This window comes from Thamnophis sirtalis, unplaced genomic scaffold (genome assembly GCF_051295495.1).
Source record: "Thamnophis sirtalis isolate CommonGarterSnake01/CBP01778 unplaced genomic scaffold, rThaSir2_p1.2 scaffold_3, whole genome shotgun sequence".
Classification (NCBI taxonomy): domain Eukaryota; kingdom Metazoa; phylum Chordata; class Lepidosauria; order Squamata; family Natricidae; genus Thamnophis; species Thamnophis sirtalis.
Window position 1 is genome coordinate 24,429,077 of NW_028261383.1, and position 15,420 is coordinate 24,444,496.

The 15,420-nt window shown below is 45.4% G+C and overlaps 2 protein-coding genes across 2 annotated transcripts in view; both read left to right on the plus strand.

Moving 5' to 3' along the window:
• LOC148047643 (uncharacterized) overlaps window positions 1-14,683 on the plus strand; it is a 30,841-nt gene extending 16,158 nt beyond the window's left edge. The window contains 3 exon segments of the mRNA XM_087711742.1: window positions 799-1,908; window positions 12,928-14,562; window positions 14,564-14,683. Of these exon segments, the coding sequence (XP_087567868.1) occupies window positions 799-1,908; window positions 12,928-14,562; window positions 14,564-14,620 (2,802 nt within the window). The 3' untranslated portion in view covers window positions 14,621-14,683.
• LOC148047644 (uncharacterized) overlaps window positions 1-15,420 on the plus strand; it is a 32,632-nt gene that overhangs the window by 4,110 nt on the left and 13,102 nt on the right. The window lies entirely within an intron of this gene.

Below are 15,420 nucleotides of genomic sequence, written 5' to 3' on the forward strand. Positions count from 1 at the left end.
ATTGCAACATAAGCTCTTTGCTTTTTTCCTCCTCTTCTGCAACCATTTTATGCACAATTAAAGATAAACTTTTATTTGAATCTTATAGACACAGAAGTTGACAATAGGAGCACTCTGGACACTGAGGATAACAAGCAACATTGAAAAGGAAAACAAATCAGTCCGGAAATCAAAATATTTTCCATTTCCTTCAGAGCGCCACACAATTCTTCAACTTCCTCAATAGGTGAGAGAGAAACGAGAGAAAATCAAGAAGAGATTTCTAGCTGGGAAACGGAGCATGTGAATTCAAGCATATATTACATGAACGGTCAAAGGAGATTATTTTTCCATTCAGCAAAAGAGGGAAATATCTGGAAGTTACTGAGGAGGAAAAGGAGAATTGGAAAACCACATAGAGCAGACAGTGTGACGAGCATTGCTCTGGGAGGAAGAAAACGGCTTGAAACAAAAGGACACCAAACAAGGGACCATCCATATTTTTGATCTCAGGAATATGAGTTGTGGAAAAGCTCCATAGACGTGCCAGTTGTGTGAAAGATACAACTTGCAAATCACAGTTGATCATGCGTGAGACGATCCAGACTGGAGAAAAGCCATACAAATACTCTGAATGTAGCAAAACCTTTAGTCACAACAAGTCCATTTTGGTTCATGGAAGGACCCACACAGGACAGAAGCCCTAAAAGTGCTCCCAATGTGATAAATGCTTTAGCAAGTATGGGAATGTGGACTCACACCAAGAAGAAACTGTTTGAATGTCCTGAATGTGGGAAATGTTTCTGTGATAAATCCAAGCTGGTTACACACCAGAGGACTCACACAGGAGAGAAACCCTTTCAATGTTTTGATTGTGGTAAAAGTTTTAGTCAGACTTCCAACCTGTTGGGACACCAAAGGACTCACACAGGAGAGAAACCCTTTGAGTGTCCTAATTGTGGAAAAAGTTTTAGTCGTCATTCCAGCCTGGTGACACACCAAAGGACTCACACAGGAGAGAAACCCTTTGAGTGCCCTGATTGTGGGAAAGGTTTCGATACCAATTCCAAGCTGGTGACACACCAGAGGGTTCATACAGGAGAGAAACCCTTTGAGTGTCCTGATTGTGGGAAAAGTTTCAATACCAATTCCAGTTTGGTGACACACCAGAGGGTTCACACAGGAGAGAAACCCTTTGAGTGTCCTGCTTGTGGTAAAAGTTTTAGTCAAAATTCTAGTCTGGTTAAACACCAGAGCACTCACACAGGAGAGAAACCCTTTGAGTGTCCTGATTGTGGGAAAAGTTTCAATACCCATTCCAAGCTGATGAGACACCAGAGGATTCACACAGGAGAGAAACCCTTTGAGTGTCCTGATTGTGGGAAAAGTTTCAATACCAATTCCAGTCTGGTGAGACACCAGAGGGTTCACACAGGAGAGAAACCCTTTGAATGTCCTGATTGTGGGAAAAGTTTTAGTCACTATTCCAGCATGGTGACACACCAAAGGACTCACACAGGAGAGAAACCCTTTGAGTGTCCTGATTGTGGGAAAAGTTTCAGTACCAATTCCAACCTGGTGATGCACAGGAGGACTCACACAGGAGAGAAACCCTTTAAATGTCCTGATTGTGGGAAATGTTTCAGTCAGAGTTCTAGTCTGGTTAAACACCAGAGCACTCACACAGGAGAGAAACCCTTTGAGTGTCCTGATTGTGGGAAAAGCTTCACTAACAATTCTAATCTGGTGATACACAGGAGGAGTCACACAGGAGAGAAACCCTTTAAATGTCCTGATTGTGGGGAAAGCTTCAGTAACAATTCTAACCTGGTGATACACAGGAGGAGTCACACAGGAGAGAAACCCTTTGAGTGTCCTGATTGTGGGAAAAGTTTCAATACCAATTCCAAGCTGGTGACACACCAGAGGGTTCACACAGGAGAGAAACCCTTTGAGTGTCTTGATTGTGGGAAAAGTTTCAATACCAATTCCAGTCTGGTTAGACACCAGAGGGTTCACACAGGAGAGAAATCCTTTGAGTGTCCTGATTGTGAGAAAAGTTTTAGTCACTATTCCAGTCTGGTGACACACCAAAGGACTCACACAGGAGAGAAACCCTTTGAGTGTCCTGATTGTGGGAAAAGTTTCAGTACCAATTCCAGCCTGGTGATGCACAGGAGGACTCACACAGGAGAGAAACCCTTTAAATGTCCTGATTGTGGGAAATGTTTCAGTCAGAATTCTAGTCTGGTTAAACACCAGAGCACTCAAACAGGCTAGAAACCCTTTGAGTGTCCTGATTGTGGGAAAAGCTTTAGTAACAATTCTAACCTGGTGATACACAGGAGGAGTCACACAGGGGAGAAACCCTTTGAGTGTCCTGATTGTGGGAAATGTTATAGTCAGAATTCCAGCCTGGTGAGTCACCAGAGGACTCACACAGGGGGGAAACCTTATGAGTGTCCAGACAGTGGGGAAGATCTCGTACTAGGGTTAACGTTATAAATTATGTCCTTATACACAGAGGGGAGAAACCATTTGAGTGCCCTGTGTGTGACCTTTGCCTCAGAAAACATTCCACCCATACACTTTCAGCATAAGAAGTTGCTGAATTTTTATTTTTTTTGCAGAAATTCTGAAATTATGCAAAAATCTTTTTTGGTGTGTTATATGCATTCTTATGGTGATAGATGATAGAAATTGCCAAATACAGGTTGCAGTGAACCAGAATCATGTGATTCTCTTCTATGTCCTTTTGACCAGCAAATTCAATATGGAAGCCAGATTAGCTTAACAACCACGTAACTAATAACAGCAATGATTCACTTATCTGTAACAAGAAACGTGGTTCAAATGGAGCAAAACTTTCTTAACAGATGTCTCACTTAGAAAGTGAAATTTTGGGGTGAATTGTTGCAAATCAAGGACTACCTGTATTTACCCTTCATCTCCTTCCCTCTGTCCTGCGTCGTAATTCATATTCTCCAACTAGGCTGTAGACATGAGATCTGACTCCGGCTGAAGGCATGCATGGAATTTCCCCTTCCATGCCAGCCTGATAATAGTCATGGCAATGCTTTAGAAGTTGACATACGGCTCCCCTCACTTCCCGAAAGCGACCTGTGTGACACAAAGACAATTTGAGTACAGGTATATAACTTAGGGATGTGTCCCTCCTGCAGGCTTGCTTGGATTTCCTGAATGGAATTTTGCTATGAGGTCTGCCCAATTGTACTGCTAATAGTTCACGTAACACCTCAGGTACTGCTCTATCGTGGTGTTCAGTCTCTCTGCTACCCCATTGGTGCCCAGATGAAAAGCTGAACTAAGACCCTGAGATGACCCAATAGACTGCAGGAACTCCCTCCAGAACTTAGCCGTGAACTGGACCCCTCTGTCTGAGATAATTCTTCAAGATACTCCATGCAGGCGGTAGATATGCTTCATGAACAGTTTTGCCAGCTTGTGAGCCAAGGGTAGTCCATTAAAAGATATGAAGTGTGCCTGTTTGGAGAAGAGATCTATTACAGTCCAAATCATTGTGTTTCCCCACTTTTTGGCAACTCTACTATAAAGTCCCTTGCTATCTCCTCCCATGGCCTCCTTGTCTCTGCTACTGTTTGCAGCAGTCTGGGGGGGTGTTTCCTGGTCGTCTCTTCATTGTGGTGCAGATGGTGCAACTTTTCACATAACTATCCACATCTTTCTTTATGCTTGGCCAGCAGAATTGCCTCCAGGCTAAGTGTAAAGTCTTTAGGAACCCAAAGTGGCCTGCCGGTTTGGCATCATGACTCCTCTGGAGAACTAGGGTATGTAGGGATTCTGGGACTTAGAATTTCGTCCCCTTCCATGCAAGGTCATCTCCTTTCATCAAGATGTGTTGGCTGTTTTGGAACCAGGGGTCTGCTAGCAGTTCAGTTTTGAGTCTTGTGGTTAGGTTGCTTGCGGGTTGGTCTTGCTGTTCACAGCGTTGCCGCCTGATGGTTACTTGGGCAGCTGAGTAGAGGAAATGATGGCGTCCACTACGTGCTCCCGTTCTCATTTGTACTGAGGCATGCAGGAGAGGACGCCAGCTAATAAGTTCCTCCTGCCTGGAATGTGCTTTAAAACAAAATCAAAAGGGTTGAAGTATTGAGCCCATGGGACTTGTTTGGGTGATAGCTTCTGTGGGGTCCTAAGCACCTCCAGATTTTTGTGGTCGGTCCAGACTTCAAATGGTTTCTGGCCCCCTTCCAACAGGTGTCTCCAGGTTAGCAGTGCCCATCTCACTATGAAAGCCTCCTTGTTCCATGCAGTCCATCGTCTCTCTGTGTCTGTGAGCTTGCGGGAGGTGTAGGCGCAGGGTTGTAAGTTTCCTTAGTTGTTTCTTTGGAGTAGCACTCCCACTGCAATGTCGCTGGCATCTACCTGGATCACGAAAGGTTGCTTCAGCACTGGCTCCTTTGCAAACTTTTATTTTAGTGTCTCGAACGCCTCTTGGCAGGTTAGGTCCCATGGTAGGGGTTGTCCCGGACCAGGTTTCATTCCTGGGCTCCCTGTCTTCAGGAGGTCTGCCAGGGTTTGGCAATCTTCGTAAAGGAGGGGATGAATTGCCTGTAGAAATTCGCGTAACCTAGGAAACTTTGTAGTTGTCTGGGTGTGCGAGGGGGTTGCCAGCCTAAGATGACTTGCACTTTGGCACATCTCTATTCCCTCATTTGACACTCGGTAACCCAGGTAGTCTAACCAGGCACGGTGGAATTCACATTTTGATACCTTGACGTACAGGTTGGCTGCCAGAAGTTTTTCCAGTACTTGGCGGACCAGGGGTACGTGGTCATTCATGGTCTCAGTGTAGATAAGGATGTTATCTAGGTAGAAGAGGACCCCATTGTAGAGGTGCTCATGCAACACCTTGATTATCAACTCCATGAATACCGCTGGGGCCCCCTGCAATCCCAAAGGCATCATTTTGAATTGAAAGCTGCCTTGGCCAGATGAGACAGCATGTCCTTCATGAGGGGGAGTAGGTATAGGTTGTGTACGGACACCCCATTTATCCCTCGAAAGTCAACACAAGATCTCATGGTTCCATCTTTTTTTCAATGAACCCCGTTGCTAGGATTTTGTCTATGTATTTGCACATCTCTTGCATTTCCTGGGGCATCATGGTATACAGTTTGGGCCTGGGCAGTTTTGCCCCGGGGATGATTTTGATGGCACAGTCTGTCTCCCGGCGGGGGAGGCAGAACATTGCACTCGGCGTTGCTGAATGCTTCTCCAAGGTCCTGATATTCTATTAGAATCAGTTCGGCCTCTGGGATTTTGTCGGATGTGGTTGCCAGTTGTTCTGTGGGCTCTCTTGCGGGTTTCCAGCGTGGGTGGTGTTTCTGCTTGCTGGTGTGGGAGGGGTTGGGGACCCTTGATCTCCTAACTCTGCGGGTACCCCCTTGCCACCACTTGTCGGTCTAGGAAAGTCCCAGTATGACTGCGTCTGTCATTTTGGGGGTTATTATGAATCAAATTACTTCCCAGTGATCCGCTAGTTCTAGCCTCACTGGTTCAGTTAGGTGGGTGGCATAGGCTCCTCCCATTAGAGACCCTCAACCTGCTTGAACTAGATTGGGTGGGCCAGTCTTTTTGTTCTGATCCCCAGTTTCAGGACTGTGGTTAGGTTGATCAAACACCTTATGCAGCCTGAGTCTATTAGGGCTTGAAAATTCCCCTGGCTTCCTGTTTTGGGGCTCTGAGGTGTATTGGAAAAAGGAAAGGGTGAATTGATTCACTCACCATTGGGTCATTTTCTCCCTCGTCCTTGCTGTCATATGTTTCGGGCAACTGGTTGTCATTGCCTGGGGTTCCACCACTTTCACCCGGGGGGGGGGGGAAGGGGCGTCTGCAGCCTGGAGGGCTTTCCCAAACTTGTTGGTGGTCCATTTGGGGCCTCGTTCTGGTCGTGCCCCAGGCGGTGGGTCTGGCCTTGGTTTTGGGGCTGGGGTTGGGCATGCAACTACCATGTGGCCCATGCTCTCACATCTGTTGCATTTTACCGGAATTCAAGAGTGGGCTGGTCTCGGGGCCTGCTGTGGTGCTGTGATTCCCCGCCAGCTTGGTGGTTTCAGGTTGGGTTGACCTCTCTATTGTGTGTCCAGTTGCTTTCTCATGTCGTTGGTGCGCAGCCCGCTGTCGACTTTTGCTACTCAGAACCACTCGGAGAGTTGATTTGGGATGTCGCAGTATGCAGTTACCTGAGCAATTTGCTTGTCCAGGCTTGTCCTGAAAAAAATACACCAGCAGCTGCTCTGGTAAAGTGGGTAGCCTTCTTATGACGCTCCTAAATGCACAGAAGTGCTCTCTTAATGGTGGCCCTCTCTGCTTTAGGTTGCTGAGTTCCTCTTCCGCATATGAGTCCTCCACCTCCTCAAATCTGGCCTCTAGTAGTTGCAGGAAGTCATCTATGTCTTGCAGTTGGGGGACTCTCCTCTTGTGGAGGACGGCTAGCCATTCCCTTGCTTCTCCCTCTAGACCCTCTGCGATGGAATTCACCATGGTTCTGGGGGATGGGTAGAAGTGCCCATAGCATTCTAGGTGGATATCAGCTGAATCAAGGAATAGGGCTACCTGGTCTGAGTCTCTGTCAAACTTTCCCTTGAATTGGGGTGGGTCATTCAGCCCTAATCCCCCAGCCTCCTGTCGCGCTGGGTATGTTTGCGCCCGATATGCCTGGTCATCTTCTTCACCCCTCATTCGGAGAGAGGGAGGGGGTTGTCTGCTCTTGGCAGCCTGCCTGCTGCGTGGGAGAGGCTCTGGTTGCCGTTTTGGGCTCTTTCTCCTATCAGAAGGGGGAGGGGGGGCTGGACTCCAGTCAGCATCTCTTCCCCCCAACAAGATCAGATGTCCCTCCCCCCTCTTTTGGGCAGCATGATGGCCCCTCATCAGCAAGGGTGGCCTGGTCAAGACCCTCCTTCAGTTGCTCTATTGCACTCCCTAGGGATTCCATCAGCCTGGCTTGTTTCCAGTCCCACCCCCAGTCCACCCTTGCCACCTTGCTTGAGACCCTTCCCTGTATCTGGGGACTACGGCAAGGGAATTCCAGTTCAGCTGCTTTAGGGGTTGATTTTCAAAAGTACTCATCTTTTCTTGCTTCTGCTGCTGAGAAAGACATCGCTGCTTGGCATTGCTGCATACCTCCAGCTGTATTTAGTCCTTTTCTCCAGCCTCCTGTTGCCTGATTTTCCCTCCAAGCACCCCAAATATTGGGGGAGTGCTTGGAGAGCCCGGGATTCAGGAAACCCAGAAATCGTAATAGATTTTTTTAAAGTCTGGCCCTCTGTGAAGTTCCCAGAAGACGACCTAATCATTTATGAGCCTCCAGACAAAGTTGAAAAGAAACCCAATCATTTATTAGGATCGACATTCTGGCGTGGACTCCTGTGGAGCCGAAACTGCTTTTGTTTAATTGCGTTTGAACTTTACCCCCTGTATCTCCTCCCTTCTGTCCTGCATCATAATACATATTCTCCAACTAGGCTGTAGACATGAGACCTGACTCCGGCCGAAGCCATGCATGGAATTTCCCCTTCCATGCCATGATAATAGTTATGGCAATGCTTTAGAAGTTGACACTGGCATTGCGCAGCTCCTGGTCCAGACCGTCCCTGAAGTAGTGGACCAGGAAGTGTTTGGGCCAGTGCCGCAAGCCTCCAAAACTCCACAACATACTCTTTAGCTGGGTGGTTATTTTGCTTAATCACCTTCATCTCCGCTTCTGCTTAATGACCGTGGGCCGAGTCCACAAATCTCAACCTTAGTTCCTGCAGGAAGTCATCTATGTCTTCGAGCTCCCCATGTCATGGAGCTGGGTCACCCACTCTACTTCTTCACCCTCTATGTTATTGACCGTGCTGAGGGTGGTGATGGCTGCAGACTGAAACCAGAGATTTCTGCTTTTGCAGGGCTGAGAGGAAAAGGGGAATGATGAACAGGCCCTCCAAGGTTGCCCGCCCCTTAACGTTTTTCCAATCAAATTCTCCCCCCAAACAGAGGACCCTCCCACCCAAATACTGCAGGACAGAGTAGCCCCAAAACTGGTTAACATGGGGGGGGGGAGGCTGTAGCAGCTCTGCTGTGAATGGAGGGAGAGAAAAAAATTGGATTCTATCTGCTGCAGCACTTAGCGTTGAATGCTGTGACAGAGAGAAGCCTAACTTTTCCCCCTTCATTCACAGTGAAGCTGCTGCTCCCTTTATGGTCCCCCCTGGCCACATCCCTCCCGGAGGTCAAATTACCTGAAAGGGACAGGCATGCTGCTGCAGCTCCCTTCCAAGCTGGCTCCGAGTCCCTTCCCTTTGCTGCAATTAACAAATTCTTGCACTCTTGGGAACTTTTTCTATACTGTGCAAGGGTTTTCCATGCATACAACGGCTGAGAGATGCTTACAGTGGGGCACAATTTGGGTCTACCCTCCACCTCAAGGAAAGGTCCATCAACTATGGTTAGACTCAATAAGCCAGGGGTTGTTCCCTTGATGAGCTCCACCGAAGATCCCCTTCATCCTTTTTGATTTGGTCTGCTTTGCTGCCTGGGGAACAACCGTGCCAAACCGCTCCTGCCCTCAATCCCCGTGAAGCCCTGCTGAACTGGCATGAGAAGCACACGGGGCCCGGGTGGAAGGCAGCCTTTTCTGCAGCATCCTCCTCCCCTCTTTGGATTGACCTGCAGCAGAGACGGGCGGGACTCTGCCTTTGCAGAAATGGAGCGGGTGCATGTGCAACAGCCTCGGTATGTCTGTTTGCCATCCCACAGGATCTCCGCCACCCCTCACAGCTCCAGCACAGGGTCTGCATTTCCACCAAGGGCCGTCCGCCCAATGACTGGCCAGGTTGGGCTGGACGCCGACCTCAGAAGGCAAGCAGGCATGGAGGACCGCCAGTAAGGCAATGTGGAAGGCAGGGAAGCACGGCAGTCACCTGCTGGGGCAAGGAGGGGTACTGTAGGCTTTCAGCAACCCCTGCACAAACTTCATCAGTGCCCACCATCTCCTCCATCTTTCCCGAGTCTTCCTGCGGCCTGGTAGGCCGGCTAAGCGGTTGGGGCTCAGGACCCCAAATAAGCAGCTCCAAATGGATCAAAAAGTTTCCTGACATTTTAGTGAAGAATTGGTTTAATGCCAGGGTTCCGAGTAATAGATCCATCGCAAGCAAACCTCAGAGGCAGGTAAATTCCTAAAAGAATATCTTTATTGGAAATATCAAATTGGCACAAATCTGGTTAAAACCAACTCTGAGGGACCCCTTGTTTTCACCTAATTAAAAGTTTTACTCTCAATCCCAAACAGTCATATACCCCAATCACTGCAGCGTCCGCTGGTCTGGTGACATCACTCCTACTTTATCTGGCCAGGTATGAGAACATTCTTGGTTCTCAGGAGAAAATATTTTATTATGACTCCACCATCCCAGCTATCTCTAATCCCCCCTCCTACTCCCTTGCGCTAATGCGGCAGCACTGATGCCTCAAAATGGCTTCAACCGGATCAGCTTCAGGGTTGACAGTATTTGCTTATGAATAGAGCTATCTATCTATTTGTAAGTGCTGACATCATCTGAGGGCTATCAAAGAGTGTAGGGGATGCTTTCTCCCTGTAGGGAAATATAATATTCTGACTTTTAAATATTTCTTCTAGGAGAGGAGTGGGGGCTAAGTTTCTACACGACATATTCCTTCACTCCCCAAATTTTATTCCATTGGCGGTGCATGCTTTAAAACTGGTTCTCCTTTATATTAGGGTTGTTTTGTTATTTTATGGGCATGCTCTTTTCTTGTGTTGTAAGAAATGTCCATCTGGATTCAGTTCCAAGTGGGGAGAAAGACACTGGAAATATAGACGCTGATTGGAAAGATGGTTTTAATAGTGAAGCAGAACCATCAAACGTGTGATTCTGGGTAGCTGAACACTTGGTTTGATGAGCACATGGACTTTCATACAGTTTCTTCTACAGCATTTTGAAATTTGGAGGCTTGTTTTGTGTATTTTGTTATTTGATTTTAATTACCATATTTTTCAGAGTACAAGACGCACTGGTGTATAAGACGCACCAAGATTTTGAAGAGGCTTTTTTTTTTAAAAAAAAATTGCACTCTGCAGACCTCCCAAAAATGGCCGGTTTTTTTTTTTGCGAAAACAGGTCCATTTTTTGTTAAAAAAAAAAAAAAAAAAAAAGCGGGGAGCATGCATAGCCTTTAGGAGGGTTATAGAGTGCTCCTGGGGGCTGGGGGAGCACAAAAAGAGGCAAAAAATAGCCCATTTTTCCTCATTTTTCCTCTCTCCAGACCCAGCAGCACTCTGGATGCCTCCTAAAGACTATGCATGGCTATTTTTGCAAAAGGGGTGGGGTTTCCAGAGGCTGTATTCAGTGTATGATGCACCCATATTTTCACCCTCTTTTTTGAGTGGAATTAGGTGCTTCTTATACTTTGAAAAATATGGTAGTTGGTCTCCCAAAGACCAGCAATGATTTGGGGTTTTTAATCTTGTTTAGCAAATGTAATTAATCCTAGATGCTGACCTCCTTGGGGTTCTATTCCTGTCTTGAATGGATTACCAAATATTCATTTCTAAAAGTTGGCCCTTTGTTTCTCCTTGGGGCAGAGAGCTGAGGCTTTGAGAATCTTTATAAACATGTTTCTCCTTTAGGGAAAATATAATATTCTACCTTTTTAATATTTCCTAACATATTTCATTCTTCTAAAGGGGGGGGGGGGGGTGTTGCTAACTTTCTTCACTTGGAAACAATATGGAACTGATGATGCCACTGCTGTCTTCTGTGATTTTTTTAACCTCTGTGGGAAGGGAACTTCACCAAGACAGTGTTGCATTAGGAAGACCAGTACAGCCCATAACCAAACTGGAAGTCACTAGAATAACAAAGCCAGGATACATTAACAAACCTCCTGAGAATAATTACCGGATATCCGGACAATTAGAAATAGCTGCAGAGTACAAAATAATACAAAAGACCTAGGAAGTGCAGGAAGAAGTTACCTTAAGAGAGGAAAAGATCAGAGTGACAACAGACTGATTAGCTCAGGGCGAAGATGTAAAAATAGGAAATACAGTAGAAGACACTAGAGCTCATCCCTGCCCCATGGGAAGTACTTTAGGGCAGAGGAATAACAAAACGAAAGATAGGATTAGAACCCTTAGCAAAGGGACACAAACAAATAGAGCTATCTATCTCTTTGTAATGCTGACATCTACTGGGGGCTGATCAAATAATAGTACAAAGAAAACAAAAGGACTTCAAGGAGGAAAATGGTATAAAAAATATACACTTATTGTTTGACGGGGTCAGCTCAACTAGGAACGCTGATCTACATCAATGACAGTCTTGCTTTCCTGAAATAATAAAGACAACCTGTTTTCAAATGCAGCTTGCTTCGATCCTAAATTCATTCACTCAGCCAGTGATGCTCTCCCAGCCAGAAATCCGAACCCGCAGAGGAAACCTTTTTCCATTTAACACCATCTTCAAAAAAAAGTGGGGGGAAAAACAAATCCAGGAAATTACAGACAGATCAGCCTTACATTAATACCTGGTAACATCTTGGAAAACATATCCAGACAACAAATCTGTGAACACATGGAAGGAAACAAAATCATAACCAGTAACCAGTAGGGTTGATTTAAAACATTATGCCAAACAAAGTTTATTTAATTGTTTGACAAAATGACTAATTAGTGGACCAGCAAAATGCTGTGGATATCATATACTTAGATTTCAGTAAAGCATTTGATAATGTAGATCACAACCTACAGTAGTGGCCAAAATTGTGGAAACCTTTTGGGAAAAGTTTATTTTTGAGGTTTGATGGCTAATAACATATTTTGGGGTTATGGTTTTTATTTTATGGTTAATACCATAAATTATATATCAATGAAAAGATATTTTAAGCAAAAATGTACTGCAATAACTTTTATGAAAGATTTTCTATTAGAATAGCAGTTATAAAGAAGAAAAGTGAAACACGTAGAAAAAAGAGTGTAGTGGTGAAGGCACCAGGTTAGAGACAGAGAAACACTCAGTTCCGGTCCCACCTGAAGAGCAAAACCATCTGTCAAACTTTAGCCAGTCCTCTTAAGTTTAGGAAGCAGGAAAGGGGGGAAACCACTCCAAAAACCCTTGCCAGGGAAACTGCAAGGACAGACATTACAGACTGACCCAAAAGCACTAAAAACAAAGCTAAACACACACACACACACAATCTCTGTCTCTCTCTGTCTCTCTCTGTTTCTCTTGTACCATTTGCAACCATTTTATGCACAATTAACGATATACTTTTATTTGAATCTTATAGACAAAGAAGATAGCAATAGGAGCATTCTGGACACTGAGGATAACAAGCAACATTGAAAAGGAAAACAAATCAGTCTAGATATCAAAGTGTTTTCCATTTCCTTCAGAGAGCCACACAATTCTCCAACTTCCTCCGCAGGTGAGAGAGAAACGAGAGAAAATCTAGAAGAGATTTCTAGCTGGGAAACGGAGAGTGTGAATTCAAGCATATATTACATGAATGGTCAAGGGAGATTATTTTTCCATTCAGCAAAAGATACAACTTGCAAATCATAGTTGATTATGCATGAGAGGATCCAGACTGGAGAAAAGCCATACAAATACTCTGAATGTAGCAAAACCTTTGGTCACAACAACTCCGTTTTGTTTCATGGAAGGACCCACACAGGACAGAAGCCCTAAAAGTGCTCCCAATGCGATAAATGCTTTAGCAAGTATGGCAACGTGGACTCACACCAAGGAGAAATTGTTTGAATGTCCTGAATGTGGGAAATGTTTCTGTGATAAATCCAGCCTGGTTACACACCAGAGAACTCACGCAGGAGAGAAACACTTTGAGTGTCCTGATTGTGGGAAAAGTTTCAGTCAAAATTCTCATCTCGTTTTACACCAGAGCACTCACACAGGAGAGAAACCCTTTCAATGTCCTGATTGTGGGAAAAGTTTCAGTACTAATTCCAACCTGGTGACACACCAAAGGACTCACACAGGAGAGAAACCCTTTCAATGTCCTGATTGTGGGAAAAGTTTCAGTACTAGTTCCAACCTGGTGACACACCAAAGGACTCACACAGGAGAGAAACCCTTTGAGTGTCGTGATTGTGGTAAAAGTTTTAGTCACAATTCCAGCTTGGTGATACACCAGAGGACTCATACAGGAGAAAAGCCCTTTAAATGTCCTGATTGTGGGAAAAGCTTCAGTAACAATTCTAACCTGGTGATACACAGGAGGAGTCACACAGGAGAGAAACCCTTTGAATGTCCTGATTGTGGGAAAAGCTTCAGTAACAATTGTAACCTGGTGATACACAGGAGGAGTCACACAGGCGAGAAACCCTTTGAGTGTCCTGATTGTGGGAAAAGTTTCAGTCAAAATTCTCATCTCGTTTTACACCAGAGCACTCATACAGGAGAGAAACCCTTTCAATGTCCTGATTGTGGGGAAAGTTTTAGTCAGCTTTTCAACCTGGTGAAACACCAAGGGACTCACACAACAGAGAAACCCTTTCAATGTCCTGATTGTGGAAAAAGTTTTAGTCAAAATTTCAGCCTGGTGACACACCAGAGGACTCACACAGGAGAGAAACCCTTTGAATGTTCTGATTGTGGTAAAGGTTTTAGTCACAATTCCAGCCTGGTGAAACACCAGAGGACTCACAAAGGAGAGAAACCCTTTCAATGTCCTTATTGTGGTAAAAGATTTAGTCAGAATTCCAACCTGTTGGCACACCAAAGGACTCACATAGGAGAGAAACCCTTTCAATGTCCTGATTGTGGTAAAAGATTTAGTCAAAATTTCAGCCTGGTGACACACCAGAGGACTCACACAGGAGAGAAACCCTTTGAATGTTCTGATTGTGGTAAAGGTTTTAGTCACAATTCCAGCCTGGTGAAACACCAGAGGACTCACAAAGGAGAGAAACCCTTTCAATGTCCTGATTGTGGTAAAAGATTTAGTCAGAATTCCAACCTGTTGGCACACCAAAGGACTCACACAGGAGAGAAACCCTTTGAATGTCCTGATCGTGGTAAAGGTTTTAGTCACAATTCCCACCTGTTGGCACACCAGAGAACTCACACAGGGGAGAAACCCTTTGAGTGTCCTGATTGTGGTAAAGGTTTTAGTCACAATTCCAGGCTGGTGATACACCAAAGGACTCACACAGGGGAGAAACCCTTTGAGTGTCCTGATTGTGGTAAAAGTTTTAGTCACAATTCCAACCTGGTGAAACACCAGAGAACTCACACAGGAGAAAAACCCTTTGAATGTTCTGATTGCGGAAAAAGTTTCAGTCAGAGTTCCAGCCTGGTGACACACCAGAGAACTCACACAGGAGAGAAACCATTTGAGTGTCCAGACTGTGGGAAAGATTTCAGTATTAGGACTACCCTTCTAAATCATATGCTTATACACACAGGGGAGAAACCATTTGAGTGTGCCGAATGTGGATGGTGCTTCAGGAGAAATTCCACCCTTATTGCACACAAGAAAATTCACATGAGGCCCCAAGTGATGAGTGTAGAAAAGATTTGAATTTCATTTCTAAAGTCCCTCTGTAAATCCAACTGAGAAATTGACTATTTAATTTGAGTACAAAGAATTTGCCTAATTTTTTATAGGCAAATATGTAATGGCATTAAACTGGAAGGAGGAAGGAAAAAATGGCAACATATTAGTGTGATAATACCTACCTGGTCATTAGCAGCAGAACTTGCTGGATATGGCTAGTTCTTGGGTTACGAATGTAGTAGATCCTACCCATTCCATCCGAAACTTGAGAAGTTATGGGAGTGAATCTCTTACATTGAACAACATCACTCCCTGCTTTCGCCCACATGTTCATTGCTTTCTTGCTCCAGATCAGCTGGACAAGGCATCTGGCGCCAATAAAGCAGCCCTGAGAGGCTGTGCGCGACTTCTTAGGGTTGCTTTCTCATTGGCAAATCACTTGAGGATTGCGTTCCTGTAGGCTTTGGCAGCCCTTTGCAAAAAGCCTTTGCCTGTAGGAACAGGTACTTCGTAGGGACACACCCCACTCCTCCCAAGCTCAGTTGGTGGCAACAAAGGCAGTTTGCAAAGGGCTGCTGAGGCCCTTTGGGAATGCAATCTCCCAGCAGGCCTTGGCAAGAAAACGGCAAATGGAGGGAAGGCCTGAAAGAATGAAGTCTTCTCACCATTTGCAAACGTCCATGCCTCAATTCACAGAGAATAGATCCCTAAAGTGTGAGATTACTCAAGACTACTGACCTTGTGTGATCTCGCGGTACGTTAGGCCTCTGTCCTCTGAATGCAGGCAAATAAAGCACAACAGAGAGATCTTTGCAAGGTAAGTCACTCTCCACAGGCAAAATGCTCAGCTGGGGTTGGGAGAATAGGGGTGAATAT